The sequence below is a fragment of the Macrobrachium rosenbergii genome, chromosome 13, assembly GCF_040412425.1.
Source record: "Macrobrachium rosenbergii isolate ZJJX-2024 chromosome 13, ASM4041242v1, whole genome shotgun sequence".
Taxonomy (NCBI): Eukaryota; Metazoa; Arthropoda; class Malacostraca; order Decapoda; family Palaemonidae; genus Macrobrachium; species Macrobrachium rosenbergii.
In genome coordinates, this window is record NC_089753.1 from 14,606,802 (window position 1) to 14,628,308 (window position 21,507).

General features: G+C 37.3%; 1 protein-coding gene across 10 annotated transcripts in view; it reads right to left on the reverse strand.

Annotated features, from left to right (window-relative positions):
- The window catches only part of LOC136844920 (ras GTPase-activating protein nGAP-like), an 850,124-nt gene that overhangs the window by 493,711 nt on the left and 334,906 nt on the right, over nucleotides 1–21,507 (reverse strand). For 9 of the 10 annotated variants that reach the window (XM_067114267.1, XM_067114266.1, XM_067114260.1 and 6 more), the window contains one exon: nucleotides 6,476–6,698. In XM_067114267.1, coding sequence (XP_066970368.1) covers nucleotides 6,476–6,698 — 223 coding nt within the window. Of the gene's footprint in view, nucleotides 1–6,475; nucleotides 6,699–7,710; nucleotides 8,239–21,507 lie in introns of those variants that run through there. The other variant, XM_067114268.1, reaches the window with a different exon arrangement.

Here is a 21,507-nt window from a genome sequence, read left to right on the forward strand (position 1 = left end):
AACGCTGCCGCACAAATAAAATCAAACGTGTCCTTGTTTCAACCCAGGGTGCATGTATCGTGAACTCTCCGTCTCCGCGAGTTTTTATCTACTTCTCTTTCTCTTTTTTTCTCTTATGCTTTTCTAAGTTGGTACATGGAGGGATTGGATAACGTGAGAATATACGCTTTTTGTACGAGCGCATATGTGCGATTGGATGAAATACAGAGACGTCTTAGATCCTTTACGTTCTCTTCTGTAATGCTTACGAGTAATTTAAGTTTGCCATTAACTGTAAAAGTCTGTAAATAATTAGCAGCCTCTAACTAATGACACACTGAAAGGACACTTGGTATTGTCACAGTTCAGCGTGGTCGAATTATGTGGGACAATATCTTTTAGAACTTTTGTTAATGATGTGCTTTTAAGTAATGCAGGCCAGCACAGCTAATGGAAAACAATGCAGAAGTCAGGAAAAAAAAACGGACGAAATTAAAATATCCGACAAATTAAAAAATAAAACTAGAAAGAGACAAGAGGGAGGAGACGGGGGTAACAACAACAAATATTATGAAAACATAAAAGAGAGAGAGAGAGAGAGAGAGAGAGAGAGAGAGAGAGAGAGAGAGAGAGACCCTTTTCGACTGAACATCAAAATACCAGAAAGGAGTCTCACAGACATCATAAATCTGTTTTCTTTCCATTTACGTTTTCCCCAGAAAACACCTGTCGGCAAACAATTGACTCTTCACCTATCACATCAACCTGCACTCGTAACGAAGAGTTGCAGTCTGATGGTGGGTGGGGGACAGGTGGAAGTGGGAGAGGGGAGGAAGGGGAACAGGAGTGGGAGGGGGATTGAGGGGTAGGGAAGGCGAAGCCAGATGACAGGAGTCACGTGGGAGGAGGAGGAGGAGGAGGAGGAGGAGGAGGGGGAGGAGGGGAAGGGGGTGAGGAATCTAATAAATATGAAAGAATATATTTCAAAAAGTGCAAAGTAACCTCTCCCCCTAAACCAAAAAGGCTTTTTGTTCGTGATTTAAGACTAGAGCACGGAATAAGTAATGGCCTTTGCACCATGATGTACAACATGCGCATGAGGGGAAAACTACACTAAAGTGATGATTTATGTGCATTAACAATGCCACAGGGCATGGATGCAAGGAGGAAGGAAATAGGAGGAATAGTAAGAGGAGGGATGAGGCGGTGGGGGAGCAAGAGGTAGGGGATACTGTTTGAACGAATTAGACTGAAACGAAGAATCGTAGTGAGTGGAAATGCAAAGAAAAGAATTATTTTAAAAGTTGCTCCATCATTATTTACAGATCATAATTTTATTATCCAACAATTTTATTATATTATCAATACTGAAAAAACGTATACATATTCACATGAAAAACGCTAATAATGCCCACCAACTTGCTAAGCAAGCTTTCTTAAAATATAATATCTAAATGTCGACAAGGACAGATAATAAAACCAAATATTCAGCACGCAACGCCCCCGAATGACGTTCACCAAAGCTGTTCGCCACCGAACACATCTGCTCATAACACACACTTGCCTCTCCAACTGGGACTTGAAAGTTGGCTGAATTGACTCCAACAGCTTCGAGATACCCAAATCCAAGCCACTTTGAACTTGACATCTCGTTATAAATCTCGGCTACGTAAAAAAAAAAAAAAATAAACAAAAAAAAGTTCTTGCAAGCGGTGTCAGTCCCTGGGGGTGCTCGCTTTTAGACTTGTTTACAGGGAAAACTGCGAGATAAAGTTTGGCAAGGCTGGCATCCTCGAATATTGGACATATTTATAAATCTTATGCCAGAATTACCAAAGGGAATTGTCAAATGCCTTTCCCATGCACAAGAAGGGTGACAGCTGTTTCGATACTACGATATGTGTTATGCACTTTCAGTTTGGGTACAACCACTCTACAATTACTTGAAAGCCATCAAATCAGTGCAGTCCAAAGACTGTGAATCTAATAATAATAATAATAATAATAATAATAATAATAATAATAATAATAATAATAATAATAATAATAATAATAATAATCGCAGCATCTACAGTAATGCATAAAATATAATTATGTTTTTCCAAAAATCAGTTATCACCAAATGTCGGACCAAAAATATTTTCAAAAGCATTATGGATAAACATGGGACGGGACGAACCCATAAAGAACAAGCGCACAAGAGAAAATTATCAAAGCACACGCGGTGCCCTTTGAGAAGAACCATCGGGAGCTGGGGAAGGCAGCAGTGTGGGAAGTGGGGTACAGGTGGGTGTTGGCAGGTTTTGAAAGGTATTAAGACGCAAGCTGTTAATTACAGAGCGTACATGCGGGTAATCATAAAGCATACAAATGGATAGGGTTATAAAGAGCAGTTTCATTCCACCTCGACAGCTGGAGAGAACTGAGGTGAACGACGAGGCCCTACAATTTTCCCGAGGCACTAATGCTTTTACGACGGGATGTGGTCCCATACTGCTTTTGGTGCTCATGTCAGTGGGCCAATAAAAATGGTCATTTGTCAGGCAAGCATAATAGGGCTCTCGCCTTCATGTTCTGCTAAAATGTGCTTTGTCCTCGTAAGGTGTTTTATTTATGCGTTTAGTTTTTCTTGACCAGATTAACACTACTGAATCTTTAATCCTTTATATACACACAAACGTGTGTATATATATGTATATATACGAGTATATGAATATATATAATATACAGTATATATATAAATATATTTATTATATTTACATATATATATACAATATATATATATATATAATATATATATATATATATATATATATATATATATATATAATATATATATATATATATATATAAAATGTAAAGATACACACCGCATAAGCGTACAAAAATTATGTACCCTGATTACTTACAACATCCCCTGAAACCATTATAAAAACATAAGCTGTTCCATTTGAAGGGAACCATTATAAAAACATAAGCTCCTCCATTTAAAAGAAGAAGAGAAAGCTTTAATTCCTCTCGAAAATGACATCAGTTAACTTCGTTTAGCACTAATTACCGGAAGCAATTAACAATACTACTTCAAATAATGACCCAATTTTCTGCTTGATAATACAGTCAAGGAAAATAAGGAAGCAAACACCACCTAAAATATTGCGTAATATATTTCTGTCTGGATAACGAGAAACACAACATTGGTAGAGTTTTTCGACTTATTCATTTTCTTTAACTATACAATCTAAGCTCTATTAACTTAACGTAAGACCCAACTTAACAGAACTACAATTTCTTTAGATATATGCTAACTGTTTTAAGGGGATTGATTACAGGCGAAAATTATATACTATAGGAAAAGACTTTAACTCTACTGAACAGATCAGGGCAGATTTTCACCATATCACAACTCGCATCTACAAAAATGAAAAAAGGCAAAGATGCATAAATAAATAAATGTTTATTTCTATAAATAAAGATATATTTCACTGTGTAAACTTTAAAAAAGCAAACAATTTGTAAAACAGAGATCTACATATCATCGTACATTAAACAATCTATAATCGAATGAATACACAGATAGATAAAACAATCAATAATTGAATGAATACATATATAAATAAGTAAAGTTTTAAAAATACAGAAAAAAACAAGATTCAGTAATTCATAAAACAGAATAAAAGACCAAAAAACAAAACAGGACTAGACGAAAAGGGGCGTGGGTGTACGACACAGCGGAAGCTGTCAAAAATGGATCAAGAAAATAAATATTGGCCTAGGCAACTGCTCAGCACAGACCAGGACCCGAATTCAAGGGCAGGAACTATTACGAAGAGTCAACTATTCTCTACCGGAAATTTAACGCTGATATTACAGGAAAAAATACAATTAATTTCTTGTTTGCGAGTAGGTGTTTCAGGAGGGTATATAACGTTAGTCTTTAGGGATGGCACGTACCATCTCAACCCTCATTGCATTTCAGTACATTTCTATCTATTTAGTAATTTTTTAATTTATTTTTTCTTTTTCAGTAAGTAACACAGTAAGACCTCTTCTTCCTATATTTCCCTTTACCTCGTCTTACTTCTTCCTAATGAACACCATATTCTTTGGAAACTTGAATTTCAAGCCAAAGGCCCCTGCGGGCTTGTTCTATATGGATAGGGTTCATCTTCTGAATATAATAATAATAATAATAATAATAATAATAATAATAATAATAATAATAATAATAATAATAATAATAATATATTATAGTAGTTTCTGATGGAATGAGTGCCCTAGCAATGAAAATGATAGAGAAAGAGAAAAGATGATATATTTAGCCCCAGGTACAGTTGTATGCAGTACGTATACACGCCCATGTATATGTATACACACACACACACACACACACACACATATATAAGGACCTCGGTTGAAGTGTGTCCAACGTACGTTTCTTTGGAGGACCGGCACATCATCTCTGGACAAGTAAAACGGTAAACGACTGTCTTTTTTGTTCGGGTTCGGGCTGGTGTTGTTCTTCATTATGAGGGAAGCGGTCAAAATAGGTTTACAAAAGATGCGAACCTGAACCCATTCGAAGGGGGCTTTGGGCCTTATCCTTCCGCTGATTATGCTATTAGATGATGTGGGGTGCCTGCAAGATGGAAGCAATCTTTCCGCTTCCGGTTGGTTGTTCAGGGTTGGTCTTTGTAATAAAATGCAAACGGATTCTGTTATAATTATTCTATGGTTATTCTGTTCCGTACAGATGATCACCAGCACTGGTGCCTATGTTAACCTAAACACAGAATTATAATCTGGTAGTTAACGGACTGTGGGAAGAATAAAGCATGGCCAAGCAACCTCAACCAAAAATAATTACGGTGAAAGTTATGAAACTATCCACAGTAAGTGGATAAAGCGTTTAGAAAACACACACACACACACACACACACACACACACACACACACACACACACACACACACATATATATATATATATATATATATATATATATATATATATATATATATATATATATAATTTGTGGTAGACATAAGTGTATAACTGACAGCACGATGCTTCTTGCGTTAACATTAAAATTTATGTATGTAAGGGAGAGGTAATGTCTCTTCAACAACAACAATAATAACTAAAATAAACATAAAAAAATTTATACTAAAGAAGTCAAACATCAACTTTAAAAATGATTTTATTAAAAAATAGCGGGATGGTCTGAGTTGGTCACCGAATTTCAGGCATATATATTATTTTAATACCAACAGCATTGCATTACGATATAAAAAAAAAAAAATATTAGCCTACTACAAAATATTAAAATTATAAGTGTTTCCCGTTTAATTGACATTAAATTAACGAAATTATTGACAAATAATGATATTTTAAGAAGCTACTATAAATAAAGACTAGATCTATCGTCCTAAAAACCAAATGATGATTAAGCTTTACATTTGATATAGTTACCCAAAACAGTCGCCACGGTTCAAGTTAGAGAAAACGAACAATTTATACCATAAGAGAAAACGGATGTAAACAACTGTTTTCATGGGGGACCTCTGTAAAAAGCACTGCGTCAACTATGACAAACGACTAATCATTTTCCTTGTTATGTTAAGAAATTTTCCTTTAGATTTTAAATTGATACACGTAAGGGTGTGCCTGTGTGTGTATTTTTGGGTCCAACTGACAAAACACAGACGAAAACGACATTAAAACAGTGGGCAATGGAACGAGTAACAGGTACAAATATATCTTCATATTGAGTAACTTTTGTTAACACTTCGAAAGTTCTCATAAAAAATGACTTCCTGAGGAGCACATGCTCGTGCTAATGAGAAAAATTTCTTAAGACTCATATACGTTTGGCAACAGATGTTTATAACAATGCGAAAATTGAGAAACTGTAAACAAACACCTATTTCAGAATTTCATTCCGCAATATTGACAAGAGTTCTAGGTAAAGTGAACGTGTTAAAAATAAATTGACCTATTCACTATATATATATATATATATATATATATATATATATATATATATATATATATATATATATATATATGTATGTATGTATATATATATATATATAATGTGTATATATATATATATATATATATATATATATATATATATATATATATATATATATATATATATATATATATATATGTGTGTGTGTGTGTGAACGGAAGTGTTCATGCAAATATTAACATTAAATCGTTCCCCTGACAAGGAGTTACTCACGGGAAAACAAACTTTAACTGCTGAAGAATTGATGAACCCCATGTGCAGAAAACTTCCACAACATTAGTGGCTTCATACACCTGCACAAAGGCCTAATCAAGAGCACGTTATACTTCTATAACCAATGCACTATTTACTTTTATTTTTCGCATGAGCTCTCACGCTTCCTGGGTGTCAAATAATTATATACTTATTACTGTAATTAGCAAGAGAGAGAGAGAGAGAGAGAGAAATGGCGAACTGTATTTACCTTGAGAATTGTGGAAGAGGTAGTCATCCCTCAACGACCTGGTCTCGGTGTAGCTAAGGTTGTCCTCGTGGTCCTCTTCGTGGGGAATGGCATACGGGTCGTCCTCGTCCTCCTCGACCAACGTGGGCGGGGGCGTGAGCTCGTAGCCCCATCGCCGCCTAAACGCCCGGGCGCCTCCATCCAGTCGCATGCGAGGAAGGTCATAGAAGAGCGAGTCTCCAATCTGTGAAAGAAAAGAAAGTCAAAACATTAATAAGGAAAATAATGATAAAATAGATGTTCTGCGAATGTGACGGAACACATGAAACTGTATTTTTATACAGAAACGATTTGTAAGGACATCTTCAAGCCTGTAAAGAGACAGCGTTAACTGATAATTACACAAGAATTGCAAAACTGTATTTACTAGTAAGCAATATGATGCTGCAGGATAATCTTAAATGATGGAATCAGGTCAAGCAAAATGGTTTAAATTCTCTAGACAAACAGGAGAGAAAATTGAATCTACTTTACTTCAGGAGTTATTCGATCATTTTCGAATTGAAATGATAACTATTTATAGATACAGAACAAATTTAATAAAAGATGTTTTTCAGAGAGTTAAATATATTAATGAATTAATTCAGATGATCAATTATTGCATAAGTTGGAATTTTTGGCTATATTAACAATGAATATGCAAATAAAAAAAAGAAAAGAATAAAACATTCTTTAAGCCCTAATCGATAATGAGAAAAATCTGCATTACAAGAATATACGAACTAATAAAGAAAACACAGACAAATATATAACAGTAAATTACGTGTTATACCTTCAAAAAACTATATTAAAACAACAAAAGACGAAATATAAATGCATGCATAAAATTAAAGTAAAATAGCAATTACATAAATTAAAAGCAACTTTATAATTCCATAAAAAGACGTTTAATGTAAAAAAAAAAAAAAGAATCATCGTGGCTAAAAAAAAAAATCAAACCAAAACAATTTTACAAGTACAGTACTTAAAACTAAAAGTCTCTCACGACTACACATCATAGCTTGTATTTACACCTGACCAGGTACTTTCATATAATTATCGATAAGCAACACACCTCATGCCTATACGTGCCAGAGACTGGCCATGACCGATCGAATAAGAGACAGACAGAGACAATAATCTAATCTCCTACAGCAATGAACAGGATATTTTGCAACGCCCTTTTGCAATGTCAAGCAACTGAATAGAAGAATCACCTTCGGTACCTTCGCCGACCCAGAAAACGGCCTTTTCTCCCCCGACGGACGTGAGGGAGATGGAGATGACGAAGACGAGGGGCCTCTCAGTCTGGCCCTCGGAATAAGGTGTTGAAATCCTACATCCTTCGATTGTTCGTCGTCCTTGCAGATAACGGCCTCATTATTTCCACTTTCGAGTAACTTATAAAGACACTGAACTCGACTGCTTTTCTTCTTGCTCACTTTCTCTTTCCCCTTCTTTTTCTTCTTGTCCTCTCCGGTGTCGCCTCCATCTCGGAGGAGGGACTCCTGTGAGGCCTCGCCTCCACTTCTGAGCCTCTGCAGGCGTCTCAGGACAGGTGTCTCCGGAGGTTCATTAAACACCTGCCATTTCTTCTCGTCGGAGACTAGACGGTAACTTGATTTCACACAACAATCAACCGTCAGGCACGTGTCCAGCCAAGGCATCATCTATCACAGTCCTACATAAACATCTAGTTTTTTGGAATATACGCGAGGTATATTTCAATCTGATGGTTATGCAATCATCTGTAATTATACGATATTCTAGGGCCAGTACTTTTTAACAACCATAAAAAAATTCATGTATCAATATCAGGGAAAAGCGCAAATATAATACATCAAACATATCTTCGATTACAAATTAGAACCAATTTTAATCGCACATTCTTTCCCGGACCAAAGGTGAAGTGAATACATTCGAAATGACAGTCCAAATGACTAACACGCACTCACGAGGAGGCACCGAACGCCATGGCTCTATCCTAGCAAACTAAAACATCTTCGCCGTCTTCCATCTCGAGTAGGTTATAACCCCTACTATGAGGCCACGCCTTCTCTCTCCTGTCGGAACGACCGAGGGGAGACGCGGCGAAGTCGTGACTCACGACGTGTGACTCATGCGTTGATAGTCATGGATTTGGAGTAACAATTTTCTGTCATGAGTGGCGGCAATTTGACCACTCAGGAAGGGGTTTCGGGGCTTGGGGATTGCAAGCCTGGGGAGTGAGGGGAGGATACAAATGTGTTATTAGGGACTAGGTTATTAAAAATTGGTCATAAATCGATAGAGTTAACATCTCTTTGTGTTCCAGTTTCCCTTCCAGGTTCACAAAACCAGAACGCGCGCTAATCAATAGTTTAAAGGAATAAGAACTTCAGTTTCCGTTAACAATATGAGGTAATTAATTCAATGTCCTAATGAAAATGAGTAGTTTATACATATTTTTGTTCAAATATGCGTGCATAAACACACTGAGAGAGAGAGAGAGAGAGAGAGAGAGAGAGAGAGAGAGAGAGAGAGAGAGAGAGAGAGAGAGAGAGAGATTAATGAATAACCACTCAACAAGCTTTTAATATATCAGATGAATGAAGAGTCACGGTCTAGTCCTCCTAGGCCTAACCACCATAAAGAAATAAAGGCCGAAAATTCCAAGAAAAGCCACCATGCGTTCTCCCCTCTCGACCCATTAATACTCGAATTGACTCATCACGTCACTTCCTGCGACCAGTTGCAAGATGTCACAACTGCAACGACTTGGGTAATGACATCCACTCGCCGAATTTCCCTTCCGGTATGAGTGTACACACTCTTACTCTGCCAGAGTTTATTACACTCACGCTGGTCCCGAGCCCAGATAAATACGGTTGAGGTAGGGTTCAAGCTCCTACCTTGAAAAATAAAAGGTCAATAAAACTGACAACACATCTTGGCAGAATGACATGAGTGATAATGGGTTCTAATGATACCTCAAGCTAACTGGGTTAAAAAAAAAATAATCTGGCTTCTCCTTCCGCGTCGTATTAACTCTGTCGTTGTCATTAATCCTACAAAAGAATTGCACCTATAAATTGTCCAAAAGGATGGCTTTATCCTTTCTTTCTAAGCCTCTCCGAGTCTGTAATCTCTGTCATCTCGCGTTATTATCGAGTTTGCTCTTATTTAAGACTCCTTCATGCAGAAGGCGACTGCCCGGCGGCCGGGTTTATTGTCGTTATTGAGAAAGAAATATCGAGATCATTTTTTATTTAGGTTTCTTTGATATCATCGCTGCTACTTTTATGTCTTAGGGCTAGAGACGTTAAAGAATGATCTCTTAATTATGACGACGTTAGTGATAATGAAGTACTTACAATACAAAGACGAAACCTGACAATGTCCTTTCCTTATTGATAAAAATTGGATTCTGCAAAATTCACAAGAAAAAAATGGCGCTGCATCACTTCTACGCTACTGGTCCCAGCAATGAACAAATCACTTGGTAACAAATAATATAACTAAAAACTGTAAGGCAAAGCCCAATACATGGTCAAAAAAAAAAGCAAAATAACGATAACGAAGAGAAAAAAACCCGATACACTGAAAAAAAAAAATTATGAAGGAAATTTCTTGGGGCTGATGACCGTACGACTGAGGCATACGAGCACGTGACGGCCGGACTGATAGCTTCATCAACATTTTCTTTTTATATCCTTCTGTCAAGTGGAGGAGGATAGGAGAGGGGATGGGAGGAGAGAAACAAGAAAACAAGGCTACAAGACATGAGAGACGAAAGAGAGCAGAGAGGAGGGGAGAGGACAGATGAGGTGGGGGGAGGGGGTGTCTAGTAGTGAGTGTGAAGAAGTTAAGTATACCTGAGTTTAACCAGACCACTGAGCTGATTAACAGCTCTTCTAGAGGGGGCCGGCCCGAAGGATTAGATTTATTTTACGTGGCTAAGAACCAATTGGTTACCTAGCAACGGGACCTACAGCTTATTGTGGAATCCGAACCACATTATAGCGAGAAATGAATTTCTATCACCCGATTCCTCTTATTCTTCATTGGCCGGTCGGAGATTCGAACTAGCGGCCAGCAGAGTGCTATCTAAGAACGGAACCCACTCTCCCAAAGAGGAACTGTGGAGAAGGACAGAAGTGGGGATGAGAGATGGAGAGGAGAGGGGAGTGTGCAGAAGAGAGGAGAAGGGTGAAAAATAAGAAAGGATTCAATACACTAGAGGGTGAGGTGTAGGGAGATAAGACCAAAAAGGAAAGTGTAGACATGGGTAGAAAGGAGGTTAGGGGTGGGGTGGGAGGCGGCGGATATGGTTAGAATAGAGACGGGGAAAGGGGATGGGGGGAAATAAGGGACTGCAGAGGAAATTGAAGAAAAAAATAAAATCGAGCAGTCACGTTTCCAGTCTATATTCGCATGTAAGACTTCGTGGTTTTTCCGGTTTTTTTTTTTTTTTTGGGGCGGGGACGAGAGGCGAAAAAGCTTATATGTGACAGATAACTTCCAGCAGTTTTCCGTATGAGCAAAATACCTCAGCACGTACACACTCAAAGACATTCTCCTCCCTTGTTTATTATTCTTACAGCATTTACTCTTATCTCTTCATGCATTTATCTATCTGTTCATGCCGTTATTTGCGTATTGCTTGTTTTTTTTTTTTATTACTTGTATCCGGTTGTCTTTTTTTTTTAACTGGTATTCCATTTGAAGAAACTTCCACATATTTAATAATAGAAATAAAAAAAAATATTATTATTGCACGGAAGGTTTAATAACAATACAACAACAACAATAAAAAAATTAATAATAATAATAATAATAATAATAATAATAATAATAATAATAATAATAATAAAATATATGCTTAACTTCGATTACACAAAGAAAGAATACATATCCACATTCGCACAGATAGCACTCGATATTTACAAGGATTCCTGTTGTGCCACAGCATCTTATGGCAGATAGCAAAAATAACAAGGAAATAAGAGACGAAAAAGAGAAAAGAGAAAAAAAATATATAAATTAGCTACAGCTGTAAACCATTTTGTACTTCCTCATTTGAGCTAATTTACGATATATATAACTGTTAAAAAGAGCTCGTTTCCTGTACGAGAAAACAAACAACAGGTTAACATTACAATCGCACACTTCCAACGTGATATCAGCGACCAGAAAATTGCCGGCAATTTGAGACAAGAAGCACTTGGTAACCGGCAGATTATTAACCCATTAGAAGGCCCTTATTTAAGTTTCATTCGAAGATTTGATCATTACAGGAGTCGTGAGGACTCGGGGATCACCTTGACAGCCCTCCGTATCACATGCAATATTGCATTGCAACGGATGTGGTTACGACCTTCATGCTCGGCGAATCCTCAGCACCAGGTGCCATTCCGTCTCTCTTTCGCCTCGTAACCCATTCTTCGGAATCTCCAGCCACGCCTCTCGAGGGATCCCGCATATAAAGAGCAATCAGCTGATCTGGAGCAAATCAGCAATCAGCTGAACACGGGATGACGATAACCGGCCTATTTGCATCAGATCGGCTGATTTAAAGAAGAAAAAAAGAACAACTAGCCTGGCTGAGGTGAGCGGATTGGAAAAAGGTCGCCTGATATGAGAAATTGGGGCCGGTGTTAAAAACAGATCAAGTGTGATCCAACAAAAAGTTACTTCATATATATTTTTAAAATATCAGCTGATTTAAAAAACGCCGAGTGATTTGAAAAGAAATCAGACGATTGAAAAAAGTCAGGTGATGTTTCATACTTTGTAAAGTAATCGCCTATTTAAAAACGATGAACTGTTTTTAACAGAATTATTTCAATAGCGCGATCAGCTTAGAAAAGATAAACAGTCAAAAGTAAACTAATATATTTACGCAGAAAACTGGTAAGGGAACACAGAAATAGACCCTTACATCTAATCACGGTGATAATGACACGTTTTATTGTTATTATACACATTCAGTTTGTGTTTATATATATATATATATATATATATATATATATATATATATATATATATATATATATATATATATATATATATATATATATATATATAATATATACACACATACACATACACACACACACACACACACACACATACATATATATATATATATATATATATATATATATATATATATATATATATATATATATATAATGTCAGAAGCTCCATTCCCGAAGCTAAATAATATGACCGAGCAGAAAAATTTGCAGAAATGTTGAACCCCCAGCAAAAAAGAATAAAAGAAGTGAGGAAGTTCGGTAACAAAGAGAGAGGAAGTAAGTTTCTGGCAAAAACTGCTAATTCTCTGTCAGATAAAGTAACAACATCTCCATTTACAGCGAGAGAGAGAGAGAGAGAGAGAGAGAGAGAGAGAGAGAGAGAGAGAGAGAGAGAGAGAGAGAGAGAGAGGAACAATTATTTTTGAAGGTGACATCCGTGATCTACGCCATACGCGAAAAACTTCTCCCCTCGCAAATTACAGGTGCACAGCATACGTATTCTCTACCTGTGATAAATTATACCCACAAATTAATTACGCTGAATCCTCGGCTATTAGAATTAATCAGGGGAAAATCACATAATCTTAGAATTAGGTTCGGGAAAGCTATTTAACAAACGGTACAATGGATGGATGGTTGTACTGTGTGTAAAGAAATAGTAGAAATTCAGGATACATCAATACAATACGGCTTCAGTCAAGAGGGGCCTTGTGTTTACTGGTGTGTGCAACATTAAGCGGTTCCCTAACTGGCCGCGGCCCTTGGAAAAACGGTAACTTCTACATTCATACTTTTAACATTTGAAATATTGATAAACCCGTGCAAAAAGCTTGTACAACATTATCAGCTTCATGCTCCTTGAACAAGTTCTTCAGCAGTGTGTCAAACTTCTTAAACACACTGCACCATTTACCTCTATCTTGCCAGCACTTTCGCGCTTCATGGATATCAGGGCCCTTCCCTTTCATGCTATTTCTCTCGCTGTTTCTATGTCTTCCTTCGCTCCTCCATCGTACCACCTCAGAATAATACGCCTTCCTTGTTATATTAATATTACCCCCATATAATTCTTACAGTCGCCTCTCACCCGTTTCATCAGAACCTTTCCCTCTTCTGGACATACCTGGTCGGCCAATCGATCACCCTGCCACCATCATCCTGCAGCATCTCACTTGTGATGCCAACAACTCCCGGTGTTTTTCCTCTTATAACCTCTTAATTGCTTCTCGTGTCATAAACAGTCACTTCAGCTAACTTTTTTCCATTCTTGCGACTTTCGGCAAATCTTCGAAATACTCGCTTCATCGACCTAGAACTGAATTCGCTTCCGACAGCAACTTTTTATCTTCATCTTTTTTTTTATGAGATCCATTTGCTCGTTAACCTTTCTCTTCTCTCTGCAATTACTTTCCCGTAGAACAACTTATTTGCCTTACATTGTCTACTTTCCTCCTCTCTATTTCTATATTAAACCACACTTTCCTCACAGAGGTTACCGGATGATTACCTTAGAGAGAGAGAGAGAGAGAGAGAGAGAGAGGAGAGAGAGAGAGAGAGAGAGAGAGAGAGAGAGAGAGAGACCATGAACAAAACGGTTAAAACCATCACAACTGCATTTTCACATTAACTTGACGCCCGTGACACTATTTTTAAGAAGGCACGGAAATTGGCCCAAGAAACGGAAGTTGAAAGACGTTGCTAACAATCTGGTTATATCATTAAAACGGCCTTGAAGTTCCCTGGCAGAGAGAGAGAGAGAGAGAGAGAGAGAGAGAGAGAGAGGTGGTAACAACCCCCTCATCAAATTGCCCGGAACTAACGGAATGACATCTTTGAACTACTCGCGTTATCTCGTTATGCGCAATTTTCCCACAACGACCCTTAATCGGCATTCCCTTTCGGAAAGGCAGGATGCACCGTCAGGAGATGTGAAAACGACAAGCATTCCCGTGGGTGACGCCCCTAACCCTTGTTTCCTGTAAGCCTTTTCAAAACTCTTCATAATCACCCCCTCGGTGGGAGGCACTGCGCTCGACTTGGAACAAGGCTTCGAGACCGGCGTTTTGTCATGCAAAGTTATTTTAAGATCGAGGACGATAGCAATGGTTTGTGCTCTGATGACGATGCTTTGTGTGTGTGATGATAAGGAAGGAAGTCTGATGATTAGGATTTGCTGTACCGGGAAAAACAATGCTTTTCATATTAATGACAAGGGGCTATATTTGGATGAAAATACTTTGTATCTACATTCAAATGTTAAGTTTGATGGAAAAGCATTGCACTTGAATGACAATGCTTTGCACACGTATGTATTTAGAGCAATGCTTTGAACATCTGATAACAAAGTTATGCCTTTGGTCAATGCATTTGGTCAACAGTGTCCTTGCGTCACATGTGTAGGTGTTGCACACTGGGTAACCTCAAATCACAATGACAATAAAGCGATTATCTTGTACAGTTAGTGTTGTAGCATTTTGACGATAAGATTTATTGCTTATACAGTTTCACTATATCAGTGCTTGGACACATTGGACAAAAATTACCCTTTTATCCTGAATAGCAATATTTGAAATTTTGCATGGCATAAATACTTTGCTCTGCATTTTTTTGTCTTTACATGATAAGGATAGTTTGCATTTCAGATGATACAACTTTTTTCTTGGATGCTTTGTAGAAACCTGTTCATTACAAGTCATAACCAAGCTCTGACATTTTGGAACACACTTCGAGAGACAACGAAAACTTAACCTAATGAATAATATATCAATAATACTTTGCCATTTTAAGACATCAATAAAAGCAATTTAATTTTTGATAACTGTGAAACCTTTGCAATGTAAATAAAAAAAATTATTTTCATGAACCACAATGCTTTGCAGGTTGGACACATTCTGAATTTTGCGAAAGAAATCAGTGTCAAAGTCATTACTTTGAGCACCTATTTACGTCATTACCTCATAACAATGTCTTTATACCACTTCTGCAGTGAGATAACTAAACAAGAAACAGCAAAACAAACATCACTTTCATACAACAAAGGAAAATCGGCGAATAACTACATAAATAAACAACCCAACACTTCCAAAATCAACAGATTTCGAACCTTTAGGTATTTACTTTTAAAGTATAAACATTACAACATAAAATTACAACAAAAATATATAAACCTATAAGGTGATGGAGAAGCATTAACCTGTCTGGCATAAGACCTATTTAATCTTTAAAAAACAATAATAAAATATGAATGTCGCATTCAAAATCCAAAGCAAAAACAATCAAATAACCGTATTTCAATAACACAAGGCCTTCCAAGGCCACTTAACTTGAGAATTCCCTTGTAGGACACGGTACAACTTATCTTCAAAACGGACACTTCACAATGACCTTGAAGTCGATCACTGTAATCAAGAGGCTTAAAGAGTGCTCGGAGATTTACTGTGCCAGAACAAAAAGATTCTGAAGACACCGTCAATTTCTACGTTTTGTCACAGAGACATAACCGAGAGAGACTTCTTATGTAAATAAACAAAGAACTTCAATTACACGGTGCGATTCAAAAGGAACAATAGTAAAGAACTCCAGACGCACGGTACACAAAATGTGACATGAATTTGAAAGCTTACACACACTGTATAACCATATATATATATATATATATATATATATATATATATATATATATATATATATATATATATATATGTATATATATGCATATATATACATACATACATACACACACACATATATATATATATAGTATATATATATATATATATATATATATATATATATATATATATATATATATATATATATATATATATATATATATATATATATATATAGTATATATATATATATCTTTACTTTAAGCACAGCAAGCTTAAAACTGGCCACTTTACATACAATGCAGTCAATTAACATTACAACTAAGATAAAACCTCAAATGAAACCAGAGCAGAAAACTATCTTAAAATAAGATTCGTTATGCCGCTCAGTTTCAGAAAGCACTGGGTATGTGAATAGCATGCAACCTCGCGCAGGTCGTGAGTCAATTTAAGCGACATTCGATGACACCCATTCCCTGACACGCGATATGTTTGTACTGTACTTTTTTTACTACAGTTGTGTAACGCATAACACCATGCTAAGCAACTTGTTTTTTTTTATAACGCATGACATCATTTAGCGCTACGAAGTTTTGTTCATTGTCAGAATTTTTCGAATCTAAGTAAAAACTGGCTATCACTACCATACCTCAGAAAAGTCTGGGTCTTAAGTAATATAAGGAAAACTAGGTATCACAATTCCGATATCAGTAAAGTTTGAGTCTCGCCAATTTAAGGGCATTTGGGTACCACCACTCCGAGGGTATTTACGCGAAGATAATAGCACAGGAAACACTTGATACGGCACATTAAAATCCCTGATATCGAATGGTAAACGGCAAGCAACGAACTTTGTTCTTTTCACTAAAATTGTTTTGGAAAGGATTTCTCTCATTTCATCATAATCCGAACACATACCACTAACCTGAGGGTCTCCTGACACGTGAAAATACACAAAACAATCCTTACAGACCCCTGTGATTTCTTCCCAGCGAGATATTAACGACTTTAGTTTCACTGTTTGCGAAGAATTTATAAGTAATAAAGATTTCTAAACAAACTGAGAGCATAGATTACGAAGCACGAAGCAAAAGAAATACAAAGTATTGGTTTCTAAACATTGTAAAAAAGAATTGGTTTCCGCACACTGCAAAAAGAACGTTTCTGTATCATTTAAAAAGCATTGGTTCCTAATTGCCATAAAAAATATAGGTTTCCAAGCACTGTTTCCATATATATATACACATAAATACACACACACACACACACACACACATATATATATATATGTATATATATATATATATATATATATATATATATATATATATATATATATATATATATATATATATATATATAGTATCAGTTCTAGTCACTGAAGAGCACAGTTTATAAACACTGTAAAAGTACGTTTCCAATCTGAAAAAGTCTGGGTTTCTAAACACTTGACAATACACACTACGCATCCGGATAACGAAGGGGGAAAGAAAAACCGTACGAAGCACAAACGGAGCAACGTTTTGAGAAACAGATCACGACTTAAGTCCCTTCCACTGGATCACGTCACGCTGCGACGCTGGCAGGCGGATTTTCACAGCATAACAGCATCACTGGAAAGGGGTAAAACAGCACACCGTCACAGCCTCTGTTTCCTTCTCTGCAACATCATGAAGAAAACACTACACAGCACCACGACGGAAAACCGGCCCACACCCACACCCACACCCACACCCACACCGACACCACTACCACCTCTTCACTCGACGCAGCCCCACACCGTAATACTGAAGGCTTGAGAGAGAGAGAGGGGGAGAGAGAGAGAGGGGAGAGAGAGCTCGCCTGGTCGTCCTTTTCGCCTCTTCCTCTAAGAGTTCACGGTGGGTGATGCAGGCTACGCTGCAATGAAGATTGCTTCGCCTTAATCTCTCTCTCTCTCTCTCTCTCTCTCTCTCTCTCTCTCTCTCTCTCTCTCTCTCTCTGAGTGAGATTATCCATCTTCCATTACCGATTTTTTACTTACCTGGCTGCCTACTTATCCTCTTTTCTACTTATGACCTAACGTAGTTAAAAGTACCGTATTACGATACAATACATATAGTATAAAATTCTAGACAACCAAACTTACTTCATTTATCGTACTCCATCCAACAAAATATTCTCTCTCTCTCTCTCTCTCTCTCTCTCTCTCTCTCTCTCTCTCTCTCTCTCTCTCTCTCTCTCTCTCTCCTTGTGTCAAAATTACACGCTGCTATATTGCTTCAGCTGAACTGGTAACCGGAAAAAAAACAGTTCTCTCTTAAAACCGACGGCAATTACCAGAATGAACACGAAATTAATGGGAACAAAAATACAATCATTTTCTCCTAAAAAAATGTAGAAGGAGGCACTAGTAAAATAAAGATGAAAAACGGGCCCATCATCAACCTGATTAAAGACCTATCCACACGATCCCAACATCTTAATCAAAATCACCCATCATCATCATCATCATCATCATCATCATCAACATCTGAGTGTAATTTAACGTTACTAAAAGACAAAAATTGTTGGTCAAAAATGTTAATACGATTTGCGGCGAGAGTTAATGAAGCATGGTTGGTATCCTTCAAGGACACTCCTGCGAGACCCCGAAGGAGTCAAACACCTCTTCCCCCTCAAACTGAGGAGTTCCGTTCGACTCAAAGGACAGAGGAATAACATAACGATTTTCGGCGTTCGAGAGAGAGAGAGAGAGAGAGAGAGAGAGAGAGAGAGAGAGAGAGAGAGGCCGCCCACATCGTACAAAAGCTTCCTAGGAACTCATTTGAAATTCAATCACACAAGCATTGTTTAAAACTATAAAAAAATTAGATCTTTTATTTTTATTCTTTTCCTTTTTATTTCGTTTTTTTCCCTCACAAGTTCGAGCAGCCACACGCCTTGGAATCCTTCAGAGCTGAATAGAATTAAATTTCTCGAGTCTCTTAAGATTAAGGCAGAGATCTCCCTCGAAAAGAGACTTTTACTCTTCCGAATAAAAAAAGGTTTCTCGCTGGTAATTAAAAGAATTTTGCTAAACATACAAGAGGCCACGTCTTGCAATTTCCCACGTTAAACGTTTTTCAATGACACGGGATAAAAATTCTTTATTGTCACAAGACAAAAATGTTTTACAATGTAGCAACAAATGTTTTACACTGTCAGAGCTGAAACGTTTTAAAATGTTACCTCGAGATCAGATATTATATTTTACATCTCGGAAGTTTGAATGCCGTCCAGTTTCGTAGGTTAAACAATTCAGAATTTAACAGATTCAATATCTGAGCCTTGAAGAAAAATTCGCTGACCTTTTGCATGTTTACACATGTTCAATGGTAAGGACTAAGATCAAACAAAAAATTTGTCAAAAAAAAATACTGAATCAAATAAAAGCATAAAATGACTACAGTAAATAGTACACTATCGTAGCTCGTGAACCTGAAATAAAAGATTTTCTTATCTGTTGTTTCCCCATTATCTCCATTTCCACTATCATCAAACAACAAATCATCATCATCATCATCATCATGACTTTTATCACGTATTCAGAGCAGTGTGGATATTATCTACAGGCATATTCATTAAATTTCAGTGACTAAAGTAACACATTTTATGGATCTTTCAAATACAAATGATTATTATTACTATTATATCTCCGACCGGCCAATGAAGAAGAAGAGGGATTTATTTCTAGTGATAGAAATTAATTTCTCGCTATAATGTGGTTCGGATTCCACAATAAGCTGTAGGTCCCGTTGCTAGGTAACCAACTGGTTCTTAGCCAAGTAAAATAAATCTAATCCTTCGGGCCAGCCCTAGGAGAGCCGTTAATCAGCTCAGTGGTCTGGTTAAATTAAGGTATACGTATATCACTATATAATGCACATGCAATAATTAATGCTGTTAATGTACCCAAACCGTCAAATATAAGAGAGGGCTAAGTCCTGAATACAAGAGAGGACTAAGTCCTGAAGCTCGGTTGTAAGGTGCCTTTCTTCCTGCATACTTATGTTATGTAGGGGCCAGTGGTGACTGGTGAGAGAGGCTTCCTCGACCAGGTCAAATCTGAACGTGGAGTTTATTATCCGTCCAGTATCGTAGCCACCAACAGAACCTTGACTTTAATGGCCCCTATGGGCTTGTTCCATATGAATAATAAAAGACTATAACGTCTGTATAAATAGAACTAGAAAAGAAGTGTACTCCAATGGTAGCAAATAAAATAAAAATGCAATATTCACATTGGTGCATATCTAATACATACAAAGTTTCTCCAATGAAACCTAAACCTGATGTCCATATGTCGTGCCCGGTCAGGGTGGGAAAGAGGGGAGAGAAAATTGCCCAGAGTAAAAAAGCTAAAAATAAATAGTGTGCAGAAAAGTCTAGCGAGAGAGAGAGAGAGAGAGAGAGAGAGAGAGAGAGAGAGAGAGAGAGAGAGAGAGAGAGAATTTGGAAGGGCAGAAGCCGCCACCAAATATGACTCAATAATGATAAATTAGTTGCTCAGTAGGGAATGATATAGTTCAGAGAGAGAGAGAGAGAGAGAGAGAGAGAGAGAGAGAGAGAGAGAGAGAGAGGTAAGAATCTGCAGTATGAATCAAAATTTCTCAAAATATACGCAACATATCTGGCGTATACATACACCTAACAGCAAGCAAGCGCTTGTATTTCGGGGACTTCATGCACTGGAAGACATTTGCAAGAGAACACTACGAAAAGAGGAAACATGCATTATCCCTTAAACGCCTCACGGGTAGAGCGATAATAATAATAATAGCGCTGGCTGATTATCCAAATCCACGAGATTTACGTTGAAATTGTCCGGTGGCAGACAGGGCAGAATGGTTGGGGAGGGTATAGCATAGGGTGGGGAGGGGGTTCGGAAGTACTGCATTGGGGAAAGGGGATTTACCAGCTGTTTTTGTGAGAACCAATCACAGAGAGTTTCCGCGTGCGGCTTGACCAATCATCTATCACACTCGAGTACCTGCAACAACTGAATGACCACTGATCTTCTTAGCCTTTTTCATCTCCGGATTACGAACTCGGGCATTATTTCCGGCCTTAAAGCGGGAAATACTATCTAGATTCCCTAATGATACAACAGAACGTCCCTTCATCGATCCTGCACCAAAATCCAGTGCTATTCTATCACGGCGGCGTCTACTGTAACCTTTGCACTTACGTCAACTGACATGATGACCTTTCTCTCACATCTCATAAGGTTGTTCATCCTATAACCCTTTGATGTCCTCTGAAACTACATTTCATCTCTTCTCAAACTTCGATAATATTCTCCTTTGTTTATAGTACACGAATAATTTTATACGTTACATTTATTTCCTTTGAACTTTCAAAT